The sequence below is a fragment of the Heloderma suspectum genome, chromosome 6, assembly GCF_057233095.1.
Source record: "Heloderma suspectum isolate Gila_16-S chromosome 6, 16-S_ref, whole genome shotgun sequence".
Taxonomy (NCBI): domain Eukaryota; kingdom Metazoa; phylum Chordata; class Lepidosauria; order Squamata; family Helodermatidae; genus Heloderma; species Heloderma suspectum.
The window spans coordinates 112,088,997-112,114,067 of NC_139463.1; the positions used below are offsets into that span (position 1 = coordinate 112,088,997).

Here is a 25,071-nt window from a genome sequence, read left to right on the forward strand (position 1 = left end):
GTGACGATTAACATAGCCTATCACGGCTAGATTTGCAAAGTCAGCCGTGATAGGCTACGTCAATCGTCACGTAGCCTATCACGGGTGACTTAAAAAAAAAAAAAGCGCGTACGGATAATGGCGGCCCCCATAGGGAGCCGCCATTCCCGTTCCTTATTTGGTCGCCGTAGTCTACGTAAAGATTTACGTAGACTACAGCAACCAAATAAGGAACGCGAATGGCAGCTCCCTATGGGGGCCGCCATTAGCGTACGCGCTTTTTTTTTTAAAAAAAAATTCACCCGTGATAGGCTACGTGACGATTAACATAGCCTATCACGGCTGACTTTGCAGATCTAGCTGTGATAGGCTACGTTAATCGTCACGTAGCCTATCACGGGGGCGTTTTTTTTTTTTTTTAACTTTCGAGTTCGTGGCCGGGCGAGGCGGGAAGCCTCCTCCCCGGCCTGAATTTCGGCCGGGGCGAGGTGGGAAGCCTCCCCCCCTGGCCTGAACTTTGCGGGGAGAGCAGCGAAGTGCCTCCCCCCCAACATGAACAAGCTTCAACAAAAGGTAAGTGACTTTCGTCCACCCCTACCTGGTTTACATCTAAAATGCTATGGTGGGTTAATTAACCCACAGTTTTCTGAGCACGAGCAGAAGTGAGTGAGCACACTGCCTCCCACATGCCCACCACATAGGCCAATCATAGGTTGTAGATTGAAAGTGGAAGTGAGGAGCATGTTGGAGGCGGTGAGCTCACTCACTCCCACTCATGCCTGGCAAATCGTGAGCTAATTCACCCATGGCAGTGTGTGATGTGTGAACCAGGTCACTCGTACCAGTTTGGGTATGTTGTGGTTCAGTAATGCTTTTGACTCCAAAAAGATCTTCTGATGGCGTGGACTGTGTCTGAAAGCTTTATGCCATAATAAACATCAACATTCAAATTGAGTGTTCTAAAGAGTTCAGCACTTTTTGGTTCTAAATATAAACATCTTGTGACTGTGTCTAAAAAATATGTATTTCTCAGAAGAAATGAAGAAAAATTTATGGAAGTAAACAATGCATTAATTAAGTTTTACTGCTGAATTACATCCACTGATTCCATAAACATTTCCTTAATGAGGCAATGTATACTACAGTGGAAAGCACACATCCCAAAGAAACTACATTGCTATCTTTCACTTTAACAACTGGAGCAAGGTAATCACTACTAACTTAATTGTCATTATTTACATTGGGTCTTTGGCATAGCCAAATCTAGATTTAAGAGATTAGCATATGTTTGAGTTTGTTTGATTTCTTTCTTTTTTTCCCCCCATTAGCCGTTCTCTGCTGTTTAATTCAGGTCTCAGCACAATAATATAGCATTTGGGGAAGAAGATGCAGCCCAGTAATCCAGCAGTGGAGGCCAAGATGGAGAATATCTCCACAGCAACTGTATATTTCCCCTTGGTGCTCAGGTAGGTGGGAACAAAGGACACCCAGACGCTGCAAAAGACCAGCATGCTGAAGGTGATGAACTTGGCTTCGTTGAAACTGTCTGGCAGTTTCCTGGCTTGGAAAGCCACAGTGAAGCTGACGATGGCCAGGAAACCCATGAAGCCCAAAGAACAGCAAAGCATGGTGACCGACCCTTCATTACATTCTAAGACCATTTTTTCAGTTAGTGAATGCATGTCGACATCTGGGAATGGGGGAGAGGTTGACAGCCATATAATACAAATAGCGGCTTGAATAAGGGAGCAGAAAAGGATTATTGCATTGGCCATTCGTTTCCCTACCCATTTCCTCATGTTGGAACCTGGTTTTGTGGCCACGAAAGCTAGAACCACAATGACCGTTTTGGCCAACACACAAGAAACGGCCACTGAGAAGATGACGCCAAAGGCAGTTTGTCTAAGGAGACAGATGACTTTCTCAGGCTGGCCTATGAAGAGCAAATTGCAGAGGAAGGCGAGCATGATGGAGATGAGGAGAATGTAGGTGAGGTTCCGGTTGTTGGCTTTGACTAGGGGAGTGTCCCGGTGCTTAATGAAGATCCAAAGCACCCATGTTGTTCCGAAACAAAAGCAAAGAGCAACACTGGCCAAACTGATCCCCAATGGTTCTTCATAAGACAAAAAACTCGGACCCTTTGGAATACATTCATCCTGAAGCTTGTTTGGATACTGGTCTTCTGGGCATTGGAAACAGTCATTCATATCTGTAAAAGAACATGTGTTTTATGTATACATATCTTCCCAACCTAGAAACAACACTTTTTCATTTGGAAACTTTTAGTGACAGCTATTAGGTCAAAATCTTGCGAAACGCAGAAATGCCAAATCCTGGGGGAAGGACACATGTACTACCCGACAATTATATTTTCAAGGACTAATCCTCTGGATGGTCGATAACTAGCCCAAGATTTAGGACGAGGGTCAGTCATGGGAATCACTACCCAACCATTGAAATTGCATTCTTTTGCTGGATTAAACAATCACTCACAAATCATCACCATCTCCAACTAGTCTGAATATTATCACTGAGCCATAATACTTTGTTTAGCATAAAACTGGATTTCCCTGTTTTAATGCTTAGTATGGAGTAGGGATGGCGGAAAATTCCACCGTGGACCCAAATGAGGTAAATGGTTGCTGATGTTGTTATTATATTTTATTTTATTATTATTACATTTCTATCCTGCCTTTTTTTCCTCCAAGAAACTCAAGGCGGCATACCTCCTCCTCCTCCTCCTCCATTTTATCCTCACAACAACAACCCTGTGAGGTAGGTTGGGCTGAGAGTCTGTGACTGGCCCAAAGTCACCCAGTGAGCTTCCATGGCTGAGTGGGGACTAGAACCCAGATCTCCCGACTCCCAGTACAGCACTCTAGCCACTAAACCATCATCATTATATTTATACCCCGCCTTTTTCCCAGTACAGGGACCCAAGGCGGCTTACAAAAATTAAAACATATACAATTCAAACACATGCAAATATACAAAAGTTAAAATATAAATTAAACAATAATATAATTAAAATTATATTAAAACAGTAAAACAGCATTTTAAAACAGCATTTAGCTTAAACTAAGTGTTTTATGGCCGCAAGTGGCGTCCACTATGCCATTTGTGGCTGTATTCATTTCTTGCACCTATATGGTAATGGCGGTGGTCAGCACCATATCACCAGTTATATGGAGCCAGAGGCTCCGCAGAATCGGCACGGAGAGGAGCTGGCTCTGGAGGATTCTGGGGGGAGGAATGGATCGCTTCCCCCCCTGAGTGGATTCCCCACAAAGTGGAAGTTAGAGAATCCACCCATCCCTAGTATGGAGAAGGCAACATGATACCCTCCAGATGTTTTAGACTACAACTACAATAATTCCTGACTACTGACCATGTTGGCAGGGGATTATGGGAGTTGTATTCAAAATGTCTGGAGGGCACTCTGCTGTCTACCCCTGACATATAGCTTCACTTTGAATATGAACAAGTTCATCTATTGTACTTTGCTGATATTCACAGGTATCCCTCTATTGCCCATATAACCAGCATCTTTTCCAGATGTCTCTTCACTGAAATAGCAAATTATATGGGATAGGAATTTCACAGCATAGGAGAGAGTCATCAGTTGACTTGGCAGTGTGAAACCCTCCTCACGACAAAAACCTGTGCTGACATTGTTCTCAGCCGTTATGTTTTGTAGCCTGTTCTGATTGGTAAAAGAATAGCGTTGCATCACCTTGTTTATGATGTGATCCTGAATTAGCTAGGATCACACAAGAAAGCAGAAGAAACAAGGACACGGAGGAAGAGCAGTAGGATGGATGATCATGATGGCAGTGAATACTATAAAGAACCATAGAAGAAGGAGATTCAAGCTATGCCAGCGTAGGTGGGGAACTGGAGCACTGTAAAAATCCTCAATTTGCTTCCAATTATTTTCATGGGACATGATTCCATGCAGTCTTACTAAATATGTTGTCATCTTGTGTTGGTTCATTTGCTTTGTTAATTAATATGCTATGTACGCATGAAGAAGACATATTACCATGTCTTCTATTCAGCAATTTCCACTAGAGATGGAGAGATTTTGTAAAATCCATTCTGTCTGCGTTTCCTGGATTGCTAGGTGCCTTTTCTTCCATTGTCCACTCATTAAAGGAATTGTATTTTTTTCTAATTCCCCAAATTTGCACAAATTTGCACTTGTGCAAATGTGGAATTCCCATCCCAAATGCCCATTGTCATGCTTTGGCCTATGGGGAAATGCACATTTTCAGCTGGTTTTTTATGTATGTACTTTTCTACAAATACGTTTGTGTAAAATTCCAGAAAGTTAAAAACAAAACAAATAAACAAAAACTGTCTGCAAGGCTGCAGAATCCATGTGTCTTGAGAAAAGCTGGGCCACTATGGTATCCTCAATTCAGTCATTTGATTCCATTGCATTGCAGATTTCTCCATCATCCCAACCTCTGCCAGCACTCACTTGTGAAGAAGCCTTTAAAATGTTAGGGAACTTAGTGCCTACATAGCCTGATGAAACATGTCACAGTCCATTTGGGAGCATGACTAACATTCTTGATATGGTATGTGCTACATCTCTTACCTGTTTGATTTGAAATCTTCCCTTCTGGACAGGGAAGGCAGTCATAGCAGCAAAATGGCTTCCCTTCCTTCTTGGTCTTGCTATAACCAGAATGGCAATTGTCATTGCACAGAGAACAAGGGCGTGACTGTCAATATATGAAAGAGGAGAATGTTGTGATGTTAGATTTTGTTTCTAACTGGTAGCTGAACTACAGTTAAGAACTGGGTTGCTGCTGGCCCAGAATCATACTCTTGATTCAAGAGAGCACTTCATATGCAACAAGTTCTTTGAAAATATCTATACTGATAGTGAACTCATACTCCAGTGCCTATTCTAACATAGCCAAAATAGCATCATCCACACACAAGAGGGAGGTTTCAGCATTACTCATGGGAGAACCTGAAAGTCTCTATATACATGTCTTCCTGATGTAGTCACAGTGCATTGGCATTCAAAACTCAACTGGAGTGCCCCACCATTGAAACTGTCTTCTTTTCCTGGATTCAAGTCTCCCATGCAAATTATCACCCTCTCCAACTTCCGTGACCATTATGGCTGACCATTAATACTTTATAGGGCATAAAATGGGATCTTCCTATCTTCAGTGCCTAGGGCAGAGTATGCAACATGCTGCCCTGTTTGGCCCTCACTCAGTCCATTACTCCTGCTAGGCACTGGTGCAGAACAACCACTTCCTCACTTGGAGAGGAGAGAGAGAGCTGTGTCATCTGTGTATTGGTGACAATTCAACCTGTGTCTCTAGATAACCTCCCTGAGCTGTTTCATGTAGATGCTGAACAGCCTTGTTGAATGGCCTGCAGGATAAAATTAAGTCCCGTGGAACCCATAGCATAATGGCCAAGAGGCAGAATAATAACCCCCAGCACCGCTTTCTAGAACCTTTCAATCCAAGTAGAATGACAGCAGTGCAGTACTACCAAAACCCAGCTCAGAATGCCTATCCAGAGAGATACCATGGGCGATGGTATCTTAAGCCACTGAGAGGTCCAAGAGAATCAGCAGGGTCTCGCTCCCCCTGCCCCTCTCCCGGCAGAGGTCATCCATCCCACAGAGTGATCAAGGCAGTTTGCATTACAAAGCCAAACCTGAAGCCCATTCGACATTGATCCAGACAATCAGTTCCATTCAAGAGTGTCTGGAATTGACCAGAATTCATCCTGTTAGTCAACCTGATGTTTAAAAACTGGGTGATTGTTGGCATGGCATAATGACATTGCTTCTGGGGAGCAATTGGTACATAATGGGCTGTATCATAAATAAATACATTATTTTACCACATGGTAAAGGCCTCTGGGAATAGTCCCACTGCCTCAAAACATAGTCCAGTTTTTGTTGAATTGTATTTTTAAAATAGGGAACTTTCCCATAATGACCTACCATTTTGTGCATCTGTCAATACTGCTGGGTTACATAGTGTATGTTCTTTTTCACCTTCCTTATTATTCTTTATAATTAAATGTTGCTTTCTGCTATAGTCTTTGGCTTCACTGAATCCTAAGGCTCAGTCACACTTAGGTCCCATTGAAATCCATTTGGAAAGTTTGTCATGTTGTGCCACAGTTTTCAATAGGATATAAGTGTCACTAACTTAGTCCGGATGCAACCCAATGTTAGTGGGTGGTCCTGTGAAGGTACTTATAACTTTTCAATTGCTGCCATGAATTCCTATACATCTTTATTCATAGGCTAGTTGCAAAACATAGTATTCTTGCTATAGAGATCCAACCTCTGTAATAAGATCAGGGATTGAAAATTGCCATTCAGGCTTCTCCTTCCAGAACATATAAATAGTAGCCCTATTCATAGAGAGCCAGTGTGATGTAGTGGCTAGAGTGTTGGACTGGGAGTCGGGAGATCTGGGTTCGAGTCCCCACTCATCCATGGAAGCTCACTGGGTGACTTTGGGCCAGTCACAGACTGTCAGCCCAACCCACCTCACAAGGTTTGTTGTTGTGAGTATAAAATGGAGGAGGAAGAGGAGGAGAAGGACCATGTATGCCGCCTTGGGTTCCTAAAGGTGGAAAAAGGGGGGATATAAATGTAATAAACAACAACAACAACAACAACTATCAGACATTCTACAGGTGTTTTTAATTAACATGTGGGGGGGGAGTGAGTGAGAACAAACATGCTAGCTCCAACTCTGTGGTCATTGTACTAGTCAACCTCCAAAATTTAGAGGGATAACCCCTGAAGTGGGGAGCCTTATGTACTCATGCAGGTTCCCTGTACAGCTTAGAAAAAGGGATGGGAGAGAAACTCATTTGGTTCACATTTTAATATGAACTTATGTAATTCTCAACTTTCAAACACATACACGAAGCAAAACTCACTTCTCCTTTGAAATTTTCACTCCTCTGAATTTCACAATGGAATTCTCCCATCAAAATATCCAAACCAAAATGCGTACATTAGTGAAATTAACATTAAAATACATTATATTAGGCAACATTCCATACAAAAACTTATGCATTCGAAGATGTATTGATCCGGGGTCCTGATTCTGTCAGGGGTCAGTCAAAATAGATTACTTTCGATTGCCAAGATGAAACAAAGCCCCTTGCGCAAAAGGATGACCATTTATTGAAAGAGAATAAATGCAGAATAAATTTGAAAAGAAAGCTCCGCCTCTCATCAGCTGATGAAGCTGTTATCGCTGGGTTTCTCTCTAGGTCCCAAGAGAGATGAGAAGTTGTTCTTAGAGCCACACGTTTCTCCAGGCCGGTAACCCTCTTTCCCCCATGGAGCAAGGGCACACTGGTCTGCTCTTAGCACGGACTGATATAGTTCCCTCCCTGCTTCATGAAGATGCTCGTAGCATTGCAGGCTGGGAAATCAGTCACCCTTATGCTGAGAACAGGGCCCCGATGTTACAGCCCCGGAAGGGAGGCTCTCAGCTCCTCCGTGAGAATCAAGGCCTGACACCCGTAACTTCAGGAGGAGGGAGCTTGGCCTAGGCCTTGCAGCTGAAAGGGTTGTTGACATATGGAGCTGCACTTGCTTGATATCAAAGAACTCATGTGAGAGGCCCCCTTTGGGTAGCTAAAGTAGGCTAAAATCTACTCATTATGTGAAGCTACACCAGGCTCTATACCAGAGCTTTCCAAACTTTTCATGTTGGTGACAAACTTTTTAGACATGCATCATTTCGTGACATGGTAATTCAGTTTTACTAGCAAACCAGAGGTTAAACTAACCCGTTATAAGAGATATGGGCACATACATAAATTGTAATAATGAAATGTATGGGGATACAACATATCTCATGAAAACCTTTCACTTATATTTTTAAAAATATATGATTTGTAAGATAATAACATACATTGTTGTCATTCATGTGTAACATTATGTAAATATGTGCAAGAATTTAAAAAAGGTGAATAACACCAATAACCACTTACCATTTTAGTGGGATGCATGAGGTTGACGGGATGAACACAGCTTTTCAATATTTGGTTGAATATTAGATAAAGATACTCGCATTTCGTCATCAAGCATTTTTAAGCTTCCACGTTTCAGTGTCTTTAACTTTGCCATTGTTGAAAATAAATGGCAGAAATCAAATCATAAATGCCACATGGTGGGTGGCTTGCTGTTTGCCACATTGGGTTTGGGTGGGTGGCCCCCCTTCAGCCAGCAGCGTTGCCCTTATTTTCGCTGTAGTCTACGTAAATATTTACGTAGACTACCCGTACCAAAATAAGGAACGCAAATGCGTACATACTTTTTTTTTTTTCAAAGTCAGCAGTGATAGGCTACGTAAACATTTATGTAGCCTATCACGGTGTTTTTTGAAAATCTAGCCGTGATAGGCTACGTAAATCTTTACGTAGCCTATCACGTTTGTTGGTTTGTTAGTTTTTTAACTTGGAAATGGTGGCGGCAGCAGCCGGTCGGAAGACTGGCCACTGCCGCCGAACCGCCACCGGGAGCCACCGCCGCCAGGGACATTCGCACAAGGTAAGTCCCATCCCGGGGTGGGGGGTGGCGGGGGGTGGCGGACCATTTCTCCACCGATTTTGGGGGGCCGAATGCGTTGGCATTCGGCCTCCTGGAGATTCATGGAGAAATTCTCTGACATCACTAGTAAGAGTTCAAGTTTGTTCTGTTTGTTTCCCATACCCTGGGCATTAGTATATAGACATCAAAGACCATGTGCTTCATAGTCTGGCTTTCTTCTTACATGTGTCTGAAGACTATTATTGGGTGCTATCAGAGCTGTTCTCTCCGTTGCAGTGCATGCACCTACGTCCATTGTTACCCCCAACATTACATCTCCCTTCCCCATAGAATTCAGTTTAAAGCCCTCCTGATGAAGTTCTTCATGCTGTGGCCAAACACATTCTTCCCATCCTTTGTGAGGTGCAGCCCGTCCCTAGCCAACAGCCCATCTTCCAGGAAGTATAGCCCGTTGTCCCAGAATACAAATCTCTCTCGTCGGCACCACCTTCGTAGCCAGTCATTCACCCAGACTATTTTTCATTCCCTTTCTACCCCTCTTCTAACTACTGGAAGGATGGATGAGAAAACTATCTGGGCCCCAAAGTTCTTGAGTTTCCTTCCTAAAGCTTCAAAGTCTGATGTGGTCCTACCTGTGTGGCCAATTTCAGAGAGTAACATTGGGATTCCTCATCTCCTTGGCAATTAAGCTATGGGGTGCCGCAGGGTACCATCTTGTCCCCAATGTTGTTTAACATCTATATGAAGCCACTGAGAGTGGTCATTGGGGGTTCTGGAGCTAAATGCCATCAGTATGCTGATGACACACAGCTCTATCTCCCTGTGACATCTGAATCAGGAGAGGCTGAGTGCCTAGACTTAGTAATGGGCTGGATGAGGGCCAATAAACTGAACTGAATCCTGGCAAGATGGAAGCCCTGTGGGTGAGTGGTTCCCCGGGTCCAGGAGATAGGCTAATTGCCTGTACTGGATAGGGTTGCACTCCCTCTGAAAGATCAGGTCCGTAGTCTGGGGGTACTCCTAGATCCATCATTGCCACTGGAGGCCCAAGGGGTCGCAGTGAATCACAGTGCCTTTTACCAGCTTTGGCAGGTTCTCCAGGTATGGCCTCTCCTGGACAGGGATAGCTTGACCACGGTGCTACAGGCATCAGTCACCTCAAGACTGGATTACTGCAGTGCGATCTGTGGGGCTGCCCTTAAGGCTGGTCCGGAAGCTGGAGCTAGTGCAAGGTGCAGCATCTTGGCTGTTGTTGGGAGGCGGGAGCATGTAAATCCTCTGCTGAGGGAACTGCACTGGCTGCCTGTTTGCTACCAAGCCAGGTTTAAGGTATTAGTACTAGTGTACAAAGCCCTAAACAACTTGGGACCAGGATACCCGAGAGAGCACCTCCTTCTTTACCAACCTGCCCAGTCACTGGGGTCATCAGAGGGCATGTTCCTGGTGGTTCCACATAGACCTATGGCCCACTTGGAGTCCACCAGGAAAAGAGCCGTCAGTGTGGTGGCCCCCTTCCTGTGGAATTCCCTGCCTTTCGAGGTCAGGCAGGCACCAACATTGTGTTCTTTCTGGTGCCTCCTGAAGATGTTTTTATTTCAACAGGCCTTCCTTGCATGACCAGCTGTGGTTTGTTAAATTCTACTTTTGGGGGTGGTAGGAGGCAGTATTGCAACTGAAACTCTCCCCACGACCTGAGTTCAATCCCAGTGGAAGCTGGGTCCCAGGTAGCCGGCTCAGGTTGACTCAGCCTTCCACCATTCTGAGGTCAGTAAAATGAGTACACAGCTTGCTGTGGGAAAGGTAGTCACGACTGGGGAATGCAATGGCAAACCACCCCGCTATAGTCTGCCATGAAAACGCCAGCACAAGCCACGTCCCTCTAGGAGTCAGTAATGATTTGTTGCTTGCACAGGAGGAACCTTTCCTTTCCCCCCCCTTCCTTTAAAAAAAGTTTTAACTTTTTAAACCTGCTGTTTTATTCTTTTGCTGTGTTTTTGACTGCTCCGAAATCTTCTGATGTGGAGCATTATATAAATTTTGTAGATCAATAAAATAAATAAATAAATAAATGCGGGGGGAAAGGTTAATGTGTCAAGTATTCTGTGCCATATCCATATGAGACATTCTAGCCCAGGTCAGCAAAGGAGTGAGTGTGAATGGAGACTGAATGGTTTCATTGCAGGAAGGCCAAATGGGGGCGCTTTAGCATGTGCTGAATAAAGCACCACCGCAGTTACAAAAGATGGACATGGGCCAATGAAGAGGGGCATCAGCAGATGTGTTAATAACAAAGGGCAGCACTTTACGACCACGGGAACAACCTGGAGAGGTGTTGGCAAGCTAGAAGAATGTGTTAATCTGTCAGTAACAACCATCCATCTTGGAATAAGGGACATGGTGTCTTATCAGCAAGGAACACATTGAACCCCTCTTGGATGCCATAGGGCCCAGCAAAGAAAAGGAGTATAAACCCCGGAGTCTGGCAGTGTCCAGGAGGGGTGTGGTTGCATCTGGATCCTTGTATGTGCACATACCATCAGTACCCCTGATCCACGGTACACGTGTCAATTGCTCTGGCCAAGGACTTGGAGCACGTGGTGAGTACGTGTTGGGCAGAATTCAGGGAATAGGATTTCACCGTCCAGGGCATAGAGAAGGCTCAGTGATCCTTGCACTGTCATACTCACTGCTTTGGAGTTTTTCATGCGGACAGCAGGTTCTGGCATGAACCTGGCTGAAACGGTGTGACTGTTACACAGTCAGCAGAGTGCGGCTTGAGCTTGGCTGCGGGGAGGCTGCGTAACAAGCAGGGACTAAATGTATATGTAGCTATTTAATGCACCACCTTTGGGTAACTGCGTTGTGCCCAAGGAGGGTGTAGTTCCTTGTTGTGGTACTTGTAACTCAGTGTGTAACTTAGAGGGGTACTGCCTTTGAAGCCTCAGATAGTTTACAACTCTCTGAGGATGCTCAGCTGTTGTTTGTTTCTTTATTTTCAACAAATCTCTTTTTCCTTCTCCTCCACTGGTTGTGTGTGTCCTATCTCCACCTCATGAGACACCAAACTCTTCAGCCTATTGAAGTATCTCATCAGCTCACCACTTCTTGAGCCCTGAGGAAATGGCTTGGAATGCCCCCAAACGTAGACATACTCTACCTGATTAAATCTGCTGGGCCATACAATGGCATCCTCACGAAGGAACACTTTGGCTGAGGAAGGCTTTGGGTCTATCTTTCCAACTTTTACTTTCCGAAAGGTCTGGTTTGAGAATGTGACCCAGTTGATAATATCAAACCCAGCTATTATGTTCCCATTTTCATCAAAGGAAACATTTTCCCCAGCATTGTTGATGAAGGAGGTACTTCTCAGAAACTGGTGGAGCTAAATGGGGGTGGAGGGAAATCTCGTCGTTATATATCCTGTCTGGTAATCGTTCACACTTGAGAATGGTGGTTAATAGTCCTACAGCACAGTCTGATTTGTGTCTACTGATACCTAAGTCCCAGTGAGTTCAATTGAGCTTACTCCCAGGTAAATGGGTATGGATCACATCCTTAAAAGCTGTATCGAGGCTGACAAGAGTTAAGCACTATTAATGCTAGAACGTAGTACTGTATGATTGTTGTCACCACCACCATCACCATCTTCATCTATTTACTAATTTTAAGCACTGCTTAGCGGTTCTTCTGTTGAAGTTTTCAGTGTCATTTATAAAGATTTAAATTATCATCGTCCTCCTCCTCCTCCTCCTAAACAGCAAGACACAGTGACAGTGTATGCTGGCATGGCAAAAGACCGGGTGGGGGAGGTGATCTGTAGCTGAACAGAGAATTGACTCAGCACCAAGTGAACCCCCCTGGGGAGGAAATTCCAAAGCTGGAGCACCACAACTAAAATGGCCCTGTCTGTGGTCACCACCCCTCACTTCAGATGGCACAGGTAGGACACAAAGTAGGGTCTCAGAGCCCTTTCAGAATGGCCAGATCCATGTGCACAATGCAGCAGCTAGGCTGCTAACCCATGCATGGTATCATTCAGGACCATATAATACCGATCCCGAAAGACCTGCACTGGTTGTCAGTTTGTTTCTGGGCTCAGTTCAAGGCATTGGGTTTAAACTTTAAAGCCCTAAATGGCTTAATGCCTAGGTAGGTAAGGGACCACCTGGCTCATTATGAACTTGCCCTAGTATTAGGATTTGCAGGACAGCTTCTCCTGACCATTACCCACAGAGCCGTGTTTGCAGGGCACACGTGAAATATCTTTCCCCTGTTTTGCTCTGAACTCTAGAATACATTCCCTCAATACTTTAATTCACCACCAGTCCACCACTCACTTGTCAGAGAGTCTCAAGAGGCAGCCACATGTATGATGCAGGGTTGGGGAATCCCATCTGACCACAGAGGCATCAGGAAGGGATCTCGCTCTTTCCCGAAGCCCTGCCCCCTGGGAGAAGGTTGAAGATGTGTGAGAGAATCTGAGCTGCAGCCTCAAGGGACACTTCTGGAAGCCTCGGCTCAGTTGGATGTGTTTCTCTCCCTTTCTCTAATCAGGGAAGAACGGTATGGAGAAAAGCCAGTGTGCAACTCCTTAAGGCGCCAGCTGAGTCCCGTGCATGTGTGTGTGTGGTGGGGTGGGGTGTATGTGTGTGGCAGGGTGTGTGTATGTGTGTATGCAAACAGTATGTGTGAGTCCATCAGTGAGAATAAGTGTAATGGGGGAGACGCAAACATGCTGGGGCACATTGCAACATTGCTGGGGCCCAACCAGTTTGGACTGTGGTCCCTCTGATTGCTCCCATGCAGCCCCCAATGTAGTTGTCCAGAGCCAATTTGGTTCTTGGGCTGGAATTCATCCCCCCCCCCGGTATAATGCTTTGCAGTTCTCCAGATGTGGGCAACTGCTTCAATGTGGAGGTGCCGGGGGATTGCCCACTACTGGGCCCTGCATAGGCTAGAGGATGTCAGTGGGAATGGTCACACGCAGTGATACCATGACCCAAGCCCCATCCATTTCACCTTTCTCCATGCTGAGAGAGACATTGAAATCCATTACTATCTCAGCAATTTGAAAAGGACTGGGATTACATCAGGAGGAGCCAGTTGCCTCCTTTGTGTGCCTTTTGCAGCTCCATCAAAGATGACTAACATAGCAATTAGACCCCACCCCAGCCTGAGTGAGGAGTTGAACCCATAGACATACCTGCCATGGCTGTTTAGACATGAGATTCCTTCTCACTCCTTCCATCTTTGCTCTCCACTTTGACTCTGATGAATATATGGCCTGCAGCACATGGGACACAGCATAGACAGCATTGTAGATGCTGTAACTGTGGCCAGTCATGCTCATCTCAAAAACAGACCCAGGAAGAGTCTCCAGTTTCTCCTCCCCAGTGCAGGTTTCCCCAGCTTTCCTGTCTAAAGTGGGGTTCGGGAAAGAACAGTCAAATGCCTCTTCCCAGAAGATCCTTAGAAATCCATCTTCTTTCACTGAGGTGGGGTTCCTTATCCGAAGAAATCTCTGGAATCCCCAAACCTCCTTTGAGTCAATGGCAAAGGATATGGCACCATGGATGAAGTTTATGTCCCAAGGTCTTTGAAAGGCAAGGGATGTGAAATCCATCTGAGCTGTCATTATCCAGACTTTGGCCTTGATTGGTATATCCTCAAATTCTGAAAAGTGGAACAACGCTCTTAAAACACTAATGGTATGAATTTCACCCTGAATGACCAAAACATTGGTAGTGCTTCCCATGACAGCATTAGATGTTTGAAACCATTCTGCTGCTGCATTAGCGATGTTACCAGAAAATGATAACTTGGGCATTCCTTCCAGGAACTCAAAGCAAATACCATGCTGTGAAAATACGGGAAGCACATTCTGCACAAACACCTCTCCATTATCATCATCAAAGAAAATCACCCCAATCCAGATCCATCTGAAATGCAGCAGCAGCTTGAGAATCCCCATATTCTGACTGGTCCCATCTGGGAACATCTGGTGGAAGAAAACTGCTTGAGTGTTGTCATTCATCACTGGAGCAGAGCCATATATGAACTTAAGCAAAAAAAGGAATGAGAAAACGTAAGAGACATAATGCCTGAAAAGGTTGCCCAATGGCACAGTTTTACTCTTCATCCTGTCTATATCTTGAATTTTGTGACTCGTTTAAAGATTACGTTGGCAAGTGGGCATGTGCAGCCAACATTTCCAGAATACTCTTACTGCCTAACAAGACTGTTGTTCAAGATACCAGCCAGGATGCAAGAGGAGACTTACAGCTAGGGATGGAGGAGAAATTCATTTGTTTCACATTTGATTTGAATGTGAACTTACCTAATTTCTCACTTTCAAACCAATATGCAAAACTCAGTTATCCTTTGAAATTCACAGTTCTCTTGAATTTTGCAATGGAGCTCTCCCATTAAACATGGATTCAATGATGAACATATTAGGGAAAGATGCACAATAATGCATATGTTAGGTGAAATAACATTCAGAAATGCTTGCAAAAATGGGTAAGGCAAATTTTATTTAAAATGCGCAAATGTGTACCACTTTTCATGTGAACTTATGCAAAATTTTCAAAGTATGGGACAAACTAAACATAAACTTGGGGGGGGGGAAGAGAGAGAGAGAGAGAGAGAGAGAAGCAGAGAAACCTAAAATCACAGATTCATCCAACGTTACTTGAAGCAATTTGGGGGGCTCACAGATGGGACCTTTACATCACCCCCCTCCTCACATATCTGGAATGACAGTATATCAGGATACAGTATCATTCAAACACAGGCATTACAAAGGAGCATAGTGCATGTGTACTTGGAATTTCAAAAGGTTTTGACCAAGTCCTTCACCAAGTGGCAAACTTAGTAGTCATAGAATAACAAGGTTGGTTCTTCTTAGAGCTGGATGGCCTCACCTCCATCCACGCTCTCCGGGTGCCTTCTCAACCGCCTCTGCCGCCCACCCCTGCTTGCCACACCAACCATGCGAGCTGCTGGACTGCTCACGGAGCACATGACAAATGCCACAGGGCAACCCATCCCCTTAGTGAGCCTCCATTTTGTGTAAAAATGGTGGCTTGGCATTTTCCAGAAATGTAATGGTGCGCACATAGCGGCCATAAAGGGGCCATTCTGCAGCATTACGTGCACAAGTGGACCGTTCATGCCTGTAATGTTGTGTAAAAGGTCCCTTTACAGCCACCATTTACATAACATTACATTTCCGGAAACCCCTGAGCTGCCATTTTTGGCAGAATAATGTGCAGAATAATGGAGAGTGTTTGTGCAGAATTTGCTTCCCATATTTTCACAGCATGGTATTTGCTTTAAGTTCCTGGAAGGAATGCCCAAGTTATCATTTTCTAATGCAGCAGCAGAACACCCCTGCCACCAATAAAGCAGGTTAAAACTTTTTTTTCCCTTTTACCCAGTTGAGGCTGCAATAGTCTACCCACTTATCCCGGAGTAAGCCATATTAAATTCAATAGAATTTACTTCTGAGTAGACATGTATAGGATTGCACTATATACAGGAGTTTTGTTTCAGAGTTACAAAACAAACCAATAGCCTTTGTTGGAGATGTACAGGAGAAGTAAGGAGGAATGCTTTACCTGTGGCTTATCCTGCAATGGGCAGAGGTTTAGCTAGATAGGATTCAAGATCGCCTCCAACTCTTGCCATTCTGTGTAAATGGTATTGGTTGCCAGTTGGCTACTTGTAACTAGCAATGGGCAAACCTACTCTGATTGAATTTGTTATTTAATCTGAAAGTAACCCACAGGAGAGTCCTCCTATGTGAGAGCTCATATGGGAGTTCTCCTTTAATATGAAATCTTGTTCTGTGCATATGCACAATATTTTGTGCTAAGGACCTAAATCTGCCACACAAACCCTGTTTACTTAGACATAAATCCCACTGAGTCCAATGGGACTTTTTCCCAAGTATACATGGTGATTTTGAATCACAGCAGCCACTTGCATTCTTCAGTCTGCCCTTTCACTATGATTAAAAAGAAGCTCATACCAGTTGCTTGGGAAGGTAGCTTCAGCTGCTGAGACTCCGTGCCTCTAGTCCAGTGAACAGACAAATCAGGAGGAGATTTGTCCACCACTCTGCCACTGACTGTCATCCAAGGCAGTGTTGAAGCTGGAACAAACTACAACATAGCCTGGCATTGTTGTTGTTGTTGTTGTTCAGTCGTTCAGTCATGTCCGACTCTTCGTGACCCCATGGACCATAGCACGCCAGGCCTTCCTGTCCTGCGCTCTCTCCCGGAGCATGCTCAAGTTCATATTCATTGCATCCGTGATGCTATCTAGCCATCTCATCCTCTGCCGTCCCCTTCTCCTTTTGCCTTCAGTCTTTCCCAGCATCAGGGTCTTTTCCAGGGAGTTTTCTCTTCGCATTAGGTGGCCAAAATATTGGAGCTTCAGCTTCAGTATCTGTCCTTCCAATGAGCACTCAGGGTTGATTTCCTTTAGGATGGACTGATTTGACCTCCTTGCAGTCCAGGGGACTCGTAAGAGTCTTCTCCAGCACCACAGTTCGAAAGCATCAGTTCTTCGGTGCTCAGCCTTCCTTATAGTCCAGCTCTCACAGCAATACATTACTACTGGGAAAACCATAGCTTTGATTAGATGGACCTTTGTCGGCAAGGTGATGTCTCTGCTTCTTACTATGCTGTCTAGGTTTGCCATAGCTTTCCTCCCAAGGAGCAAGCGTCTTTTAATTTCATGGCTACAGTCACCGTCTGCGGTGATCTTGGAGCCCAAGAAAGTAAAATCTGTCACTGCTTCCATTTCTTCCCCTTCTATATGCCAGGAAGTGATGGGGCCAGATGCCATGTTCTTAGTTTTTTTAATGTTGAGTTTCAAAAAAGGCTTTGGCACTCTCCTCTTTCACCCTCAACAAGAGGCTCTTGAGATCCTCTTCGCTTTCTGCCATTAGGGTGGTATCGTCTGCATATCGGAGGTTGTTCATAATTCTCCCAGCAATCTTAATTCCGACCTCTGATTCATCCAACCCGGCATTTCTCATGATGTACTCTGCATATAAGTTAAATAAGCAGGGTGACAATATGCAGCCTTGTCGTACTCCTTTCCCAATTTTGAACCAATCGGTTGTTCCATGTCTGGTTCTTACTGTTGCTTCTTGACCCTCATACAGGTTTCTCAGGAGACAGGTAAGGTGGTCTGGTACTCCCATCACTTTCAGAATTTGCCACAGTTTGTTGTGATCCACACAATCAAAGGCTTTAGCGTAGTCAATGAAGCAGAAATAGACGTTTTTCTGGAATTCTCTTGCTTTCTCCATGATGCAGCGAATGTTGGCGATTTGATCTCAAGTTCCTCTGCCTCTTCGAAACCCAGCTTGTACTTCCAGTAGTTCTTGGTTCGCATACTGCTGAAGCCTAGCTTGTAGGATTTTGAGCATCACCTTGCTGGCATGTGAAATGAGCACAATGGTGTGGCAGTTTGAACACTCTTTGGCATTGCCCTTCTTTGGAATTGGAATGTAAACTGACCTTTTCCAGTCTTGTGGCCACTGTTGAGTGTTCCAGATTTGTTGGCATATTGAATGCAGCACTTTAACAGCATCATCTTTTAGGATTTTAAATAGCTCGGCTATTTAAAATAGCTAAATAGCTCCGAGATGAATATTGTCATCTCCGCTAGCTTTGTTGTTAGGAATGCTTCCTAAGGCCCACTTGACTTCACTCTCTAGGATGTCCGGCTCAAGTTCAGTGACCGCACTATCATGGCTATCAGGGACATTCAGATCTTTCCTGTATAGTTCTTCTGTGTATTCTTTCCACCTCTTCTTAATCTCATCTGCTTCTGTTAGGTCCCTGCCTTCTTTGTCCTTTATCATGCCCGTCTTTGCACAAAACGTTCCCTTGAGATCTCCAATTTTCTTGAAGAGATCTCTAGTCTTTCCCATTCTGTTGTTTTCCTCCATTTCTTTGCATTGTTCATTTAAGAAGGCCTTCTTGTCTCTCCTTGCTATTCTCTGGAACTCTGCATTCAGTTGGGTATATCTTCCCCTTTCTCCCTTGCTTTTCGCTTCCCTTCTTTCATGAGCTACTTGTAAAGCCTCATCAGACAGCCACTTTGCTTTCTTGCATTTCTTTTTCTTTGGGATGGATTTCGTTGCTGCCTCCTGAACAATGTTACGGACCTCTGTCCATAGTTCCTCAGGCACTTTGTCTATCAGGTCTAATCCCTGAAATCTATTCCTCACCTCCACTGTATATTCATCAGGGATATGATTTAGGTCATACCTGAACGGTTTAGTGGTTTTCCCGACGTTCTTCAATTTAAGCCGAAATTTTGCAAGAAGCAGCTCATGATCTGAGCCACAGTCAGCTCCAGGTCTTGTTTTTACTGACTGTATGGAGCTTCTCCATCTTTGGCTGCAAAGGACATAATCAATCTGATTTCGATATTGACTATCTGGTGACGTCCATGTGTAGAGTCACCTCTTGTGCTGTTGGAAAAGAGTGTTTGCTATGATCAGCATGTTCTCTTGGCAAAACTCTATTAGCTTTTGTCCTGCTTCATTTTGTACACCAAGGCCATGCCTGCCTGTAATCCCGGTGATTTCTTGACTTCCTACTTTAGCATTCCAATCCCCTATGATGAAGAGGACATCTTTTTTTGGTGTTAGTTCTAGAAGGTGTTGTAGGTCTTCATAGAACCGATCAACCTCAGCTTCTTCGGCCTCAGTGGTTGGGGCATAGACTTGAATTACTGTGATGTTGAATGGTTTGCCTTGGATTCGTACTGAGATCATTCTGTCATTTTTAAGATTGTACCCCAGGACTGCTTTTCCCACCCTTTTGTTGACTATGAGTGCTACTCCATTTCTTCTAAGGGATTCTTGGCCACAATAGTAGATATGATGGTCACCTGAATTAAATTTGCCCATGCCTGTCCATTTTAGTTCGCTGATTCCCAAGATGTCGATGTTCAATCTTGCCATCTCATGTTTGACCACCTCCAGCTTACCTTGATTCATTGATCTGACATTCCAGGTTCCTAAACAATATTGTTCTTTACAGCATCGGATTTTCTTTTCACCACCAGACACCTCCACAGCTGAGTGTCCTTTCGGCTTTGGCCCAGCTGCTTCACTCTTTCTGGAGCTACTTGGAAATACCCTCTGCTCTTCCCCAGTAGCATATTGGACACCTTCCAACCTGAGGGGCTCATCTTCCGGCGTCATCTCTTTTAGCCTTGTGATACGTTCCATGGGGTTTTCTTGGCAAGAATACTGGAGTGGGTTGCCATTTCCTTCTCCAGTGGACCACATTTTGTCAGAACTGTCTGCCATGACCTGTCCGTCTTGGGTGGCCCTGCACGGCATAGCTTATGGCTTCACTGAGTTACGCAAGCCCCTTCGCCACAACAAGGCAGTGATCCATGAAGGGGATAGCCTGGCATACCATATGTATATTGCCCAAATAAACATTTCCCAGCATTTTGGCGATGGGGTGAACATGGAAAGCCCTTAACACTACATGCTAAATTAAAAGAGTTTAAAATAAATAAAATTAACAGTAGTAAGAATAGTTTCTTGCCTCACTTGGATCTAGAATGAATGAATGGACAGCATCTAAACATTTCCACAGGCCATTTGACCCATGTTAACAATATTTATCAAATATATATAACAAATATATCACTTAGCTCGAATTCATACCTGTCATAAATTTGAGAGACATACACTTAAAAATTACTTGGTTAGTTCTTCATAAGCAACATATCGTAGAGATTTGTAATGAGGCTTGTCACTTCCTATCTTCAATCCACATGACCACATTTAAAAGGCAAGTGAAGTGTGGTTTGTTCAACTTCCATGTCCATTCATACAACTTACCTGTGGAATCTTGTAGATGCCCAGGGTGGTTGCCATGTGAAGGCAGACTTCCGAGTTAGGTCCCCCAATGAGCCCTACTAGATTGCTGTGGATGTCACATTTGTAGTTAGGGATGAATCTGTTCTGTGTGGAAAGAAGTTCCATTGAGGCAAGAATAGTCCAGCTTGCAAGGAAAAGGCTATTATAGATGTTGAAGCCCAAAGTGATGTTGGGCAAGATCTGTGGATGTTCATTGATCTCCTTTACTGCAAACACCAAGGCCAGGACATGCTGGTAGTTGTGAGTCAATACCCTAGAGTGAAATTTAAAAGCTGTGTCATGGAGCCTTTGCTTTGGAATATGGCATACTCTAGATGTTGGATCCAGACTTCCATACTACTCAGTGTAGGCAGAGAATATCTGTTTTGCTAACTGTGAATTGTGAAGAAACATTGGCAAACATACCTGGAAGTGCATTTGAAAAATACTAGTTAGCATGCTCAAAAGCACAATTCACAGCTTTCAAAACCATGTGTCAAACTAACAATCTTGGATTTAGGAATATGTAAGCTATATCTGGTGAAGACAAAAGCATTCTGGGTTGGATCCAGCAAATCGTCTTTCAACACATGAGCTTACCGCAACAGAGGCAGGTGCATTCTTCTTTTGAAGAAGGCATTTTCTGTGAGAGAAAGCATGTTCTTCCAACAGAGGAAGCTTCTCTGGATCCAACGTTTTGTATACAAATGTTATGGGAGGCCAAGAGGACCTTGCATGATCCCTCGCTACTCTGTATTTCTTGACTTTAAGATGTCTAGCAGCAGCACAGCTATCAGTATGGGTTTCTGAGGAAATGCCTTCAAAGACATGGCAAAATACATCTAACAGCTGCTAACATGGGACCTAGGATGGCCCAAGAAGGAATAAGTGATGTGTGGAGATCACTCATCTATCTTCTCCCCACTAGACAAGTCAAGGGTGTGAGAGAGTGAGGTCTGTGTGTGTAGGGAGAAATTCATCTGTGCTGTAACCAGGTCAGAAAAGGAGGCAGATTGCTGGCTTTCGTCTGTTCAGGAAATCCTATGGTACTATAGGTTCCCCTAGGAATCTGTTGAATAAGAGGAGGAATCTGTTGGAGTCTTAATACTTTGAATCTCCATCTCATGCTCAACGTGTGTGTGTGTGTGTTTAGTCCTATTCAGGGCTGTGTTTCCACCAGCATTTTACTCCAAGTCAGCTGCATGTTGAGGTTGTTAGGAGAGATGACATCGTGGCCATCCAGCAGACACCCTGGACCTTATTAGGGGAGGAAAAATGGATTTCCTGGGACTTCTTCAAGTCCAATTCTTTTCCTCAAGTCAGGTTCTCCCTGATATAATTCCTGTTGCCCCACACCCACACTGACCTCAGCTATGCAAGCTTGGCCAAGGGTGTGCCTTGCACCATGACCCCGGTCAATGGGTGTTTCGTGTCCCCTGTTGCTGTGATTCCCAGCACAAACCAGTTAGTGTCTACTCATGGAATCATGAGGTTGGCAGGGGCCTACAAGACCATCACGTTCAACCCCCTGCTCAATGCAGGAAGCCTGATTGCCAGGTGGTCTCCCATCCAAGGACTGACCAGGGCTGACCCTGCTTAGCTTGTGAGATCAGACGAGAGCAGGCGCATCCAGGCCTTTGCTCACAAGCAACACTGAGCTCAATGAGGCTTCTCTTCCAAATGCCCACATAGGAAGCAATTCATTTTCACCGCCTCATTACAGCGCTCATGGGCAGCGACAGGATGCAAAGACTGGGGCTCGTTTGGAGGCTTCTCTGTCAGTCATGCACATCGGAAGGAATTCTTCTTCCCCAACCCCATCACAGGGATTCTGCACAGCAACGGTTTAGAAAGATTGGGGGAAGAGGCTGGAGGGGGAGAGCAGCCACTGCCACTCAAATGATGTTCGCTCCAGCCCCCTCCCACCCCACTTAGAAGTATGTTAGGAGAAGCAACTTAAAATGGGGTGATGCACACTCCTGTGGAGCCCTGCCTGGACAAAAGCAGGTCCTAGAAAAATGTGAGTAAGCCACTCTTTCCTTCTCCTTCCATTGTTGTGGAAACGGGGCCCAGGTATTATGCCTGAAAGTGATATGTGCACAAAAGGAAGAGGGATGCCAGGCCCACCCCCCATGCCCTTGAACTTCCCATGTTGAGCAGGGAAGTATTTCTGGGGCTTTTACTTGTGTTCACTTGAATGCAAGTAGGAGGTTCCATGGGAGCAGAAAACTTGGTTTATTGGGTTTCCTGATCAGACAAAGTCATGTTAAATTCTGCAGATTTCCCTGTTCACCATGGGAAGATTGAGGATGGGGGAGGTGGGACATTTGAGTATATTGGGCAGGGGCCAGTTCATGTGGTCCTTTCCCTCTTACACATGGACTCATTGAGTCATAACACCTGAATAGGGCTTTAATAAATCTTATCTCACAGAAACTCCATAACCCTGCAGTGACCCATCTTCAGGGAACTGAACCTTGAGTGAGTGATGGAACACCTGAAACTTCTCGCTGCCTGGAAGGTGGCCTGCACACCCACACACAGCAATAATATACTCAGCCATCACTAACGGAAGCACAGGGGCATCCAATTGATACGGTACTTCCATATGACTTAAAATGCTGACATTTGGTACACATGCATTCCATCTTCTACAAAACTTGAAAAAGTATCCCCCTCCCCCACTTCATACTTCGAAAACACCAGCACCAGGGAGGTGGAGCTACCCGTTGAATGGAATGTTTGTTGGAGTGTCATTGACCTTCCATGCACAAATCTGCCCCTTTCAGTTTCTCCAACATTCATTTAAAAAACAAAAACAAAAAACAACTCAAGTTATTTATGTCCTGAATGTGGAGAACTAATCAAATTGAAATGGAATGGAATTCTCACCCATCCCATGCACCATTCTTTATGTCTGAGACAGTGCAGAAAGTTCTTATTCGGCAGATCTGTCTGATAGGCAGGAAAAGCAAATGACACTCCGTACTCCATTCAGAAGAAGGAGTGGAAGAGCAGACCCTGACATGACATGAATACATGAGTGCATGCTGATAACACAGACCAGATAAATCATCAGCATCAGCATCTTCATCATAAAAAATAACAACAATAATAACAATTGTATTGATTTACCACATTTGCATACTGCTCCTCATCTAATCAGATTCCAGAGCAGTGAACAACAACAAGAGATAAAATGAGCAAAAGATAAAAAGATAAGAGGAAACATGATATTAAGATAATATCATAATACTTCAAGAGGTGCAATGTCAGATATTTCCCAGGCCAGTGAAGCAACAACCACTTGGGCCAAATTGTCTGAGAATATTATCTGGACTGATGCATTATATGATTAAAAATATCAACTACTCACGCAATGTCATCATAGAGTTCATGAGAGGGCTGCTTTTCAAAGGTACTTGGACTGGAAAACATGTAGATCTGAGAAATAATGCCACCAGTGATGACATCTCCTGCCTGATGATACTTGTGAAGAATAGGAAGAGGCTCACTAATGGTGCATTTACCACGAGTAATCTTACATTGCACCTGAGGCAGTACCACCAAGACAACCATCACCACCACCACAGATATTGCTGTCTCATAAGATACTCTTCCTTCTTTACGCCAAGTTGCCTTTTCCCACATTGACATCTGAGTGTCCCTGACTTGAATGACAGCACACGTGTTTGCTCAGTAAAAAGGTTCAGTATAATAAAGACAATAGCAGCATAAGTAGCTCTGTCTGCCCTATTCCCCAGGTCTCAATGGCACACAGGATATTAATAGCCCTTTTTACTCTGAGTTTGTAATTTTCCTCGTGATCACTGTGACTACTTAGGGAATTTAAGAAAGTGTTGAATTATCATGGTTATTTTGATAATTATGGAGCAGATAATCATCTACTTTGAGTTACATGTTCTCTAAAACATTTTAGAATATAACATGTTGCTCACAATTTAGCAGAAGTCTTCTTCAGTGGGGTAGCGAGAGGCACTCTGGTTTGTCATGCATGTCCCACAGCAAAATTAGGACACCAGAAAAACAAAAAATGACACAAAAACACAAGTCTTTAGGGAGAAGTGTACAAGAAAACAAACAAACAATCAGATTACGCTGCCTGTATTTACAGAGGTGGAATAAAAAAATAATAATTGCACATTCCAAATTAAGCCAATTTTCAAATTAGGAATACTTTGATATTCACATGGAAAATGTAAATTATCAAAGAGTTGTCAAAGTTCTCCCATTTTATAATACTGACTCATGAAGTCTTCAGTCCTTTCTGTTTAGCTCCACCATGACAGTGTCCAAATATATTCATCATGAATATGGACAGATGAATCAGTCAATGTCAGTTTGTCTCTCAGTATCTCATTCTTTTCCATCTTATGTTTATTCCTTCTTGATTCCAGAGGTGGGCAGACTTTAATTTTAACTCGAACCCTAAAATTCGAACCAACTGCAGCCAGGTGCAAATTACTGGTGTGTGGGGATTTATGGGGGAGTGGGGCATGAAAACAAAGAATTACAGAACAAAGGTCCCTCTGAGTTGTTGGTGGACTAATATCTCAGTGTCACTTCTTCCTGCATTCATTAAAAAAAAAAAAACTTAACT

General features: G+C 44.1%; 2 protein-coding genes across 2 annotated transcripts; both read right to left on the bottom strand.

Annotated features, from left to right (window-relative positions):
* Positions 1–1,256: 1,256 nt before the first annotated feature.
* LOC146342548 (vomeronasal type-2 receptor 26-like) lies at positions 1,257–8,004 on the bottom strand. The gene is made up of 3 exons (XM_084807889.1): positions 7,987–8,004; positions 4,583–4,709; positions 1,257–2,188 (listed from the first exon to the last, which is right to left on the bottom strand). Exons 1-3 carry the CDS (start codon positions 8,002–8,004, stop codon positions 1,257–1,259), a joined length of 1,077 nt encoding a protein of 358 aa, XP_084664015.1.
* Positions 8,005–9,574: 1,570 nt separating this feature from the next.
* Positions 9,575–24,029, bottom strand: LOC146342549 (vomeronasal type-2 receptor 26-like). The gene is made up of 5 exons (XM_084807890.1): positions 23,827–24,029; positions 20,433–20,724; positions 13,749–14,603; positions 11,703–11,927; positions 9,575–9,685 (listed from the first exon to the last, which is right to left on the bottom strand). Exons 1-5 carry the CDS (start codon positions 24,027–24,029, stop codon positions 9,575–9,577), a joined length of 1,686 nt encoding a protein of 561 aa, XP_084664016.1.
* Positions 24,030–25,071: the final 1,042 nt, after the last annotated feature.

Excerpts from the sequence above, each read along its gene's own strand:
- LOC146342548 (XM_084807889.1), bottom strand. Across the intron at positions 2,189-4,582 it reads GAAGATTTCAAATCAAACAG|ATATGAATGACTGTTTCCAA; the intron begins GTAAGAGATGTA and ends GTTCTTTTACAG.
- LOC146342549 (XM_084807890.1), bottom strand. The coding sequence starts at position 24,029 with ATGGTTGTCTTGGTGGTACTGCCTCAGGTGCAATGTAAGATTACTCGT. Across the intron at positions 11,928-13,748 it reads TGTCTAAACAGCCATGGCAG|CTCCACCAGTTTCTGAGAAG; the intron begins GTATGTCTATGG and ends ACCCCCATTTAG. Across the intron at positions 9,686-11,702 it reads GGCCCAGCAGATTTAATCAG|CACCGTGGTCAAGCTATCCC; the intron begins GTAGAGTATGTC and ends TGATGCCTGTAG.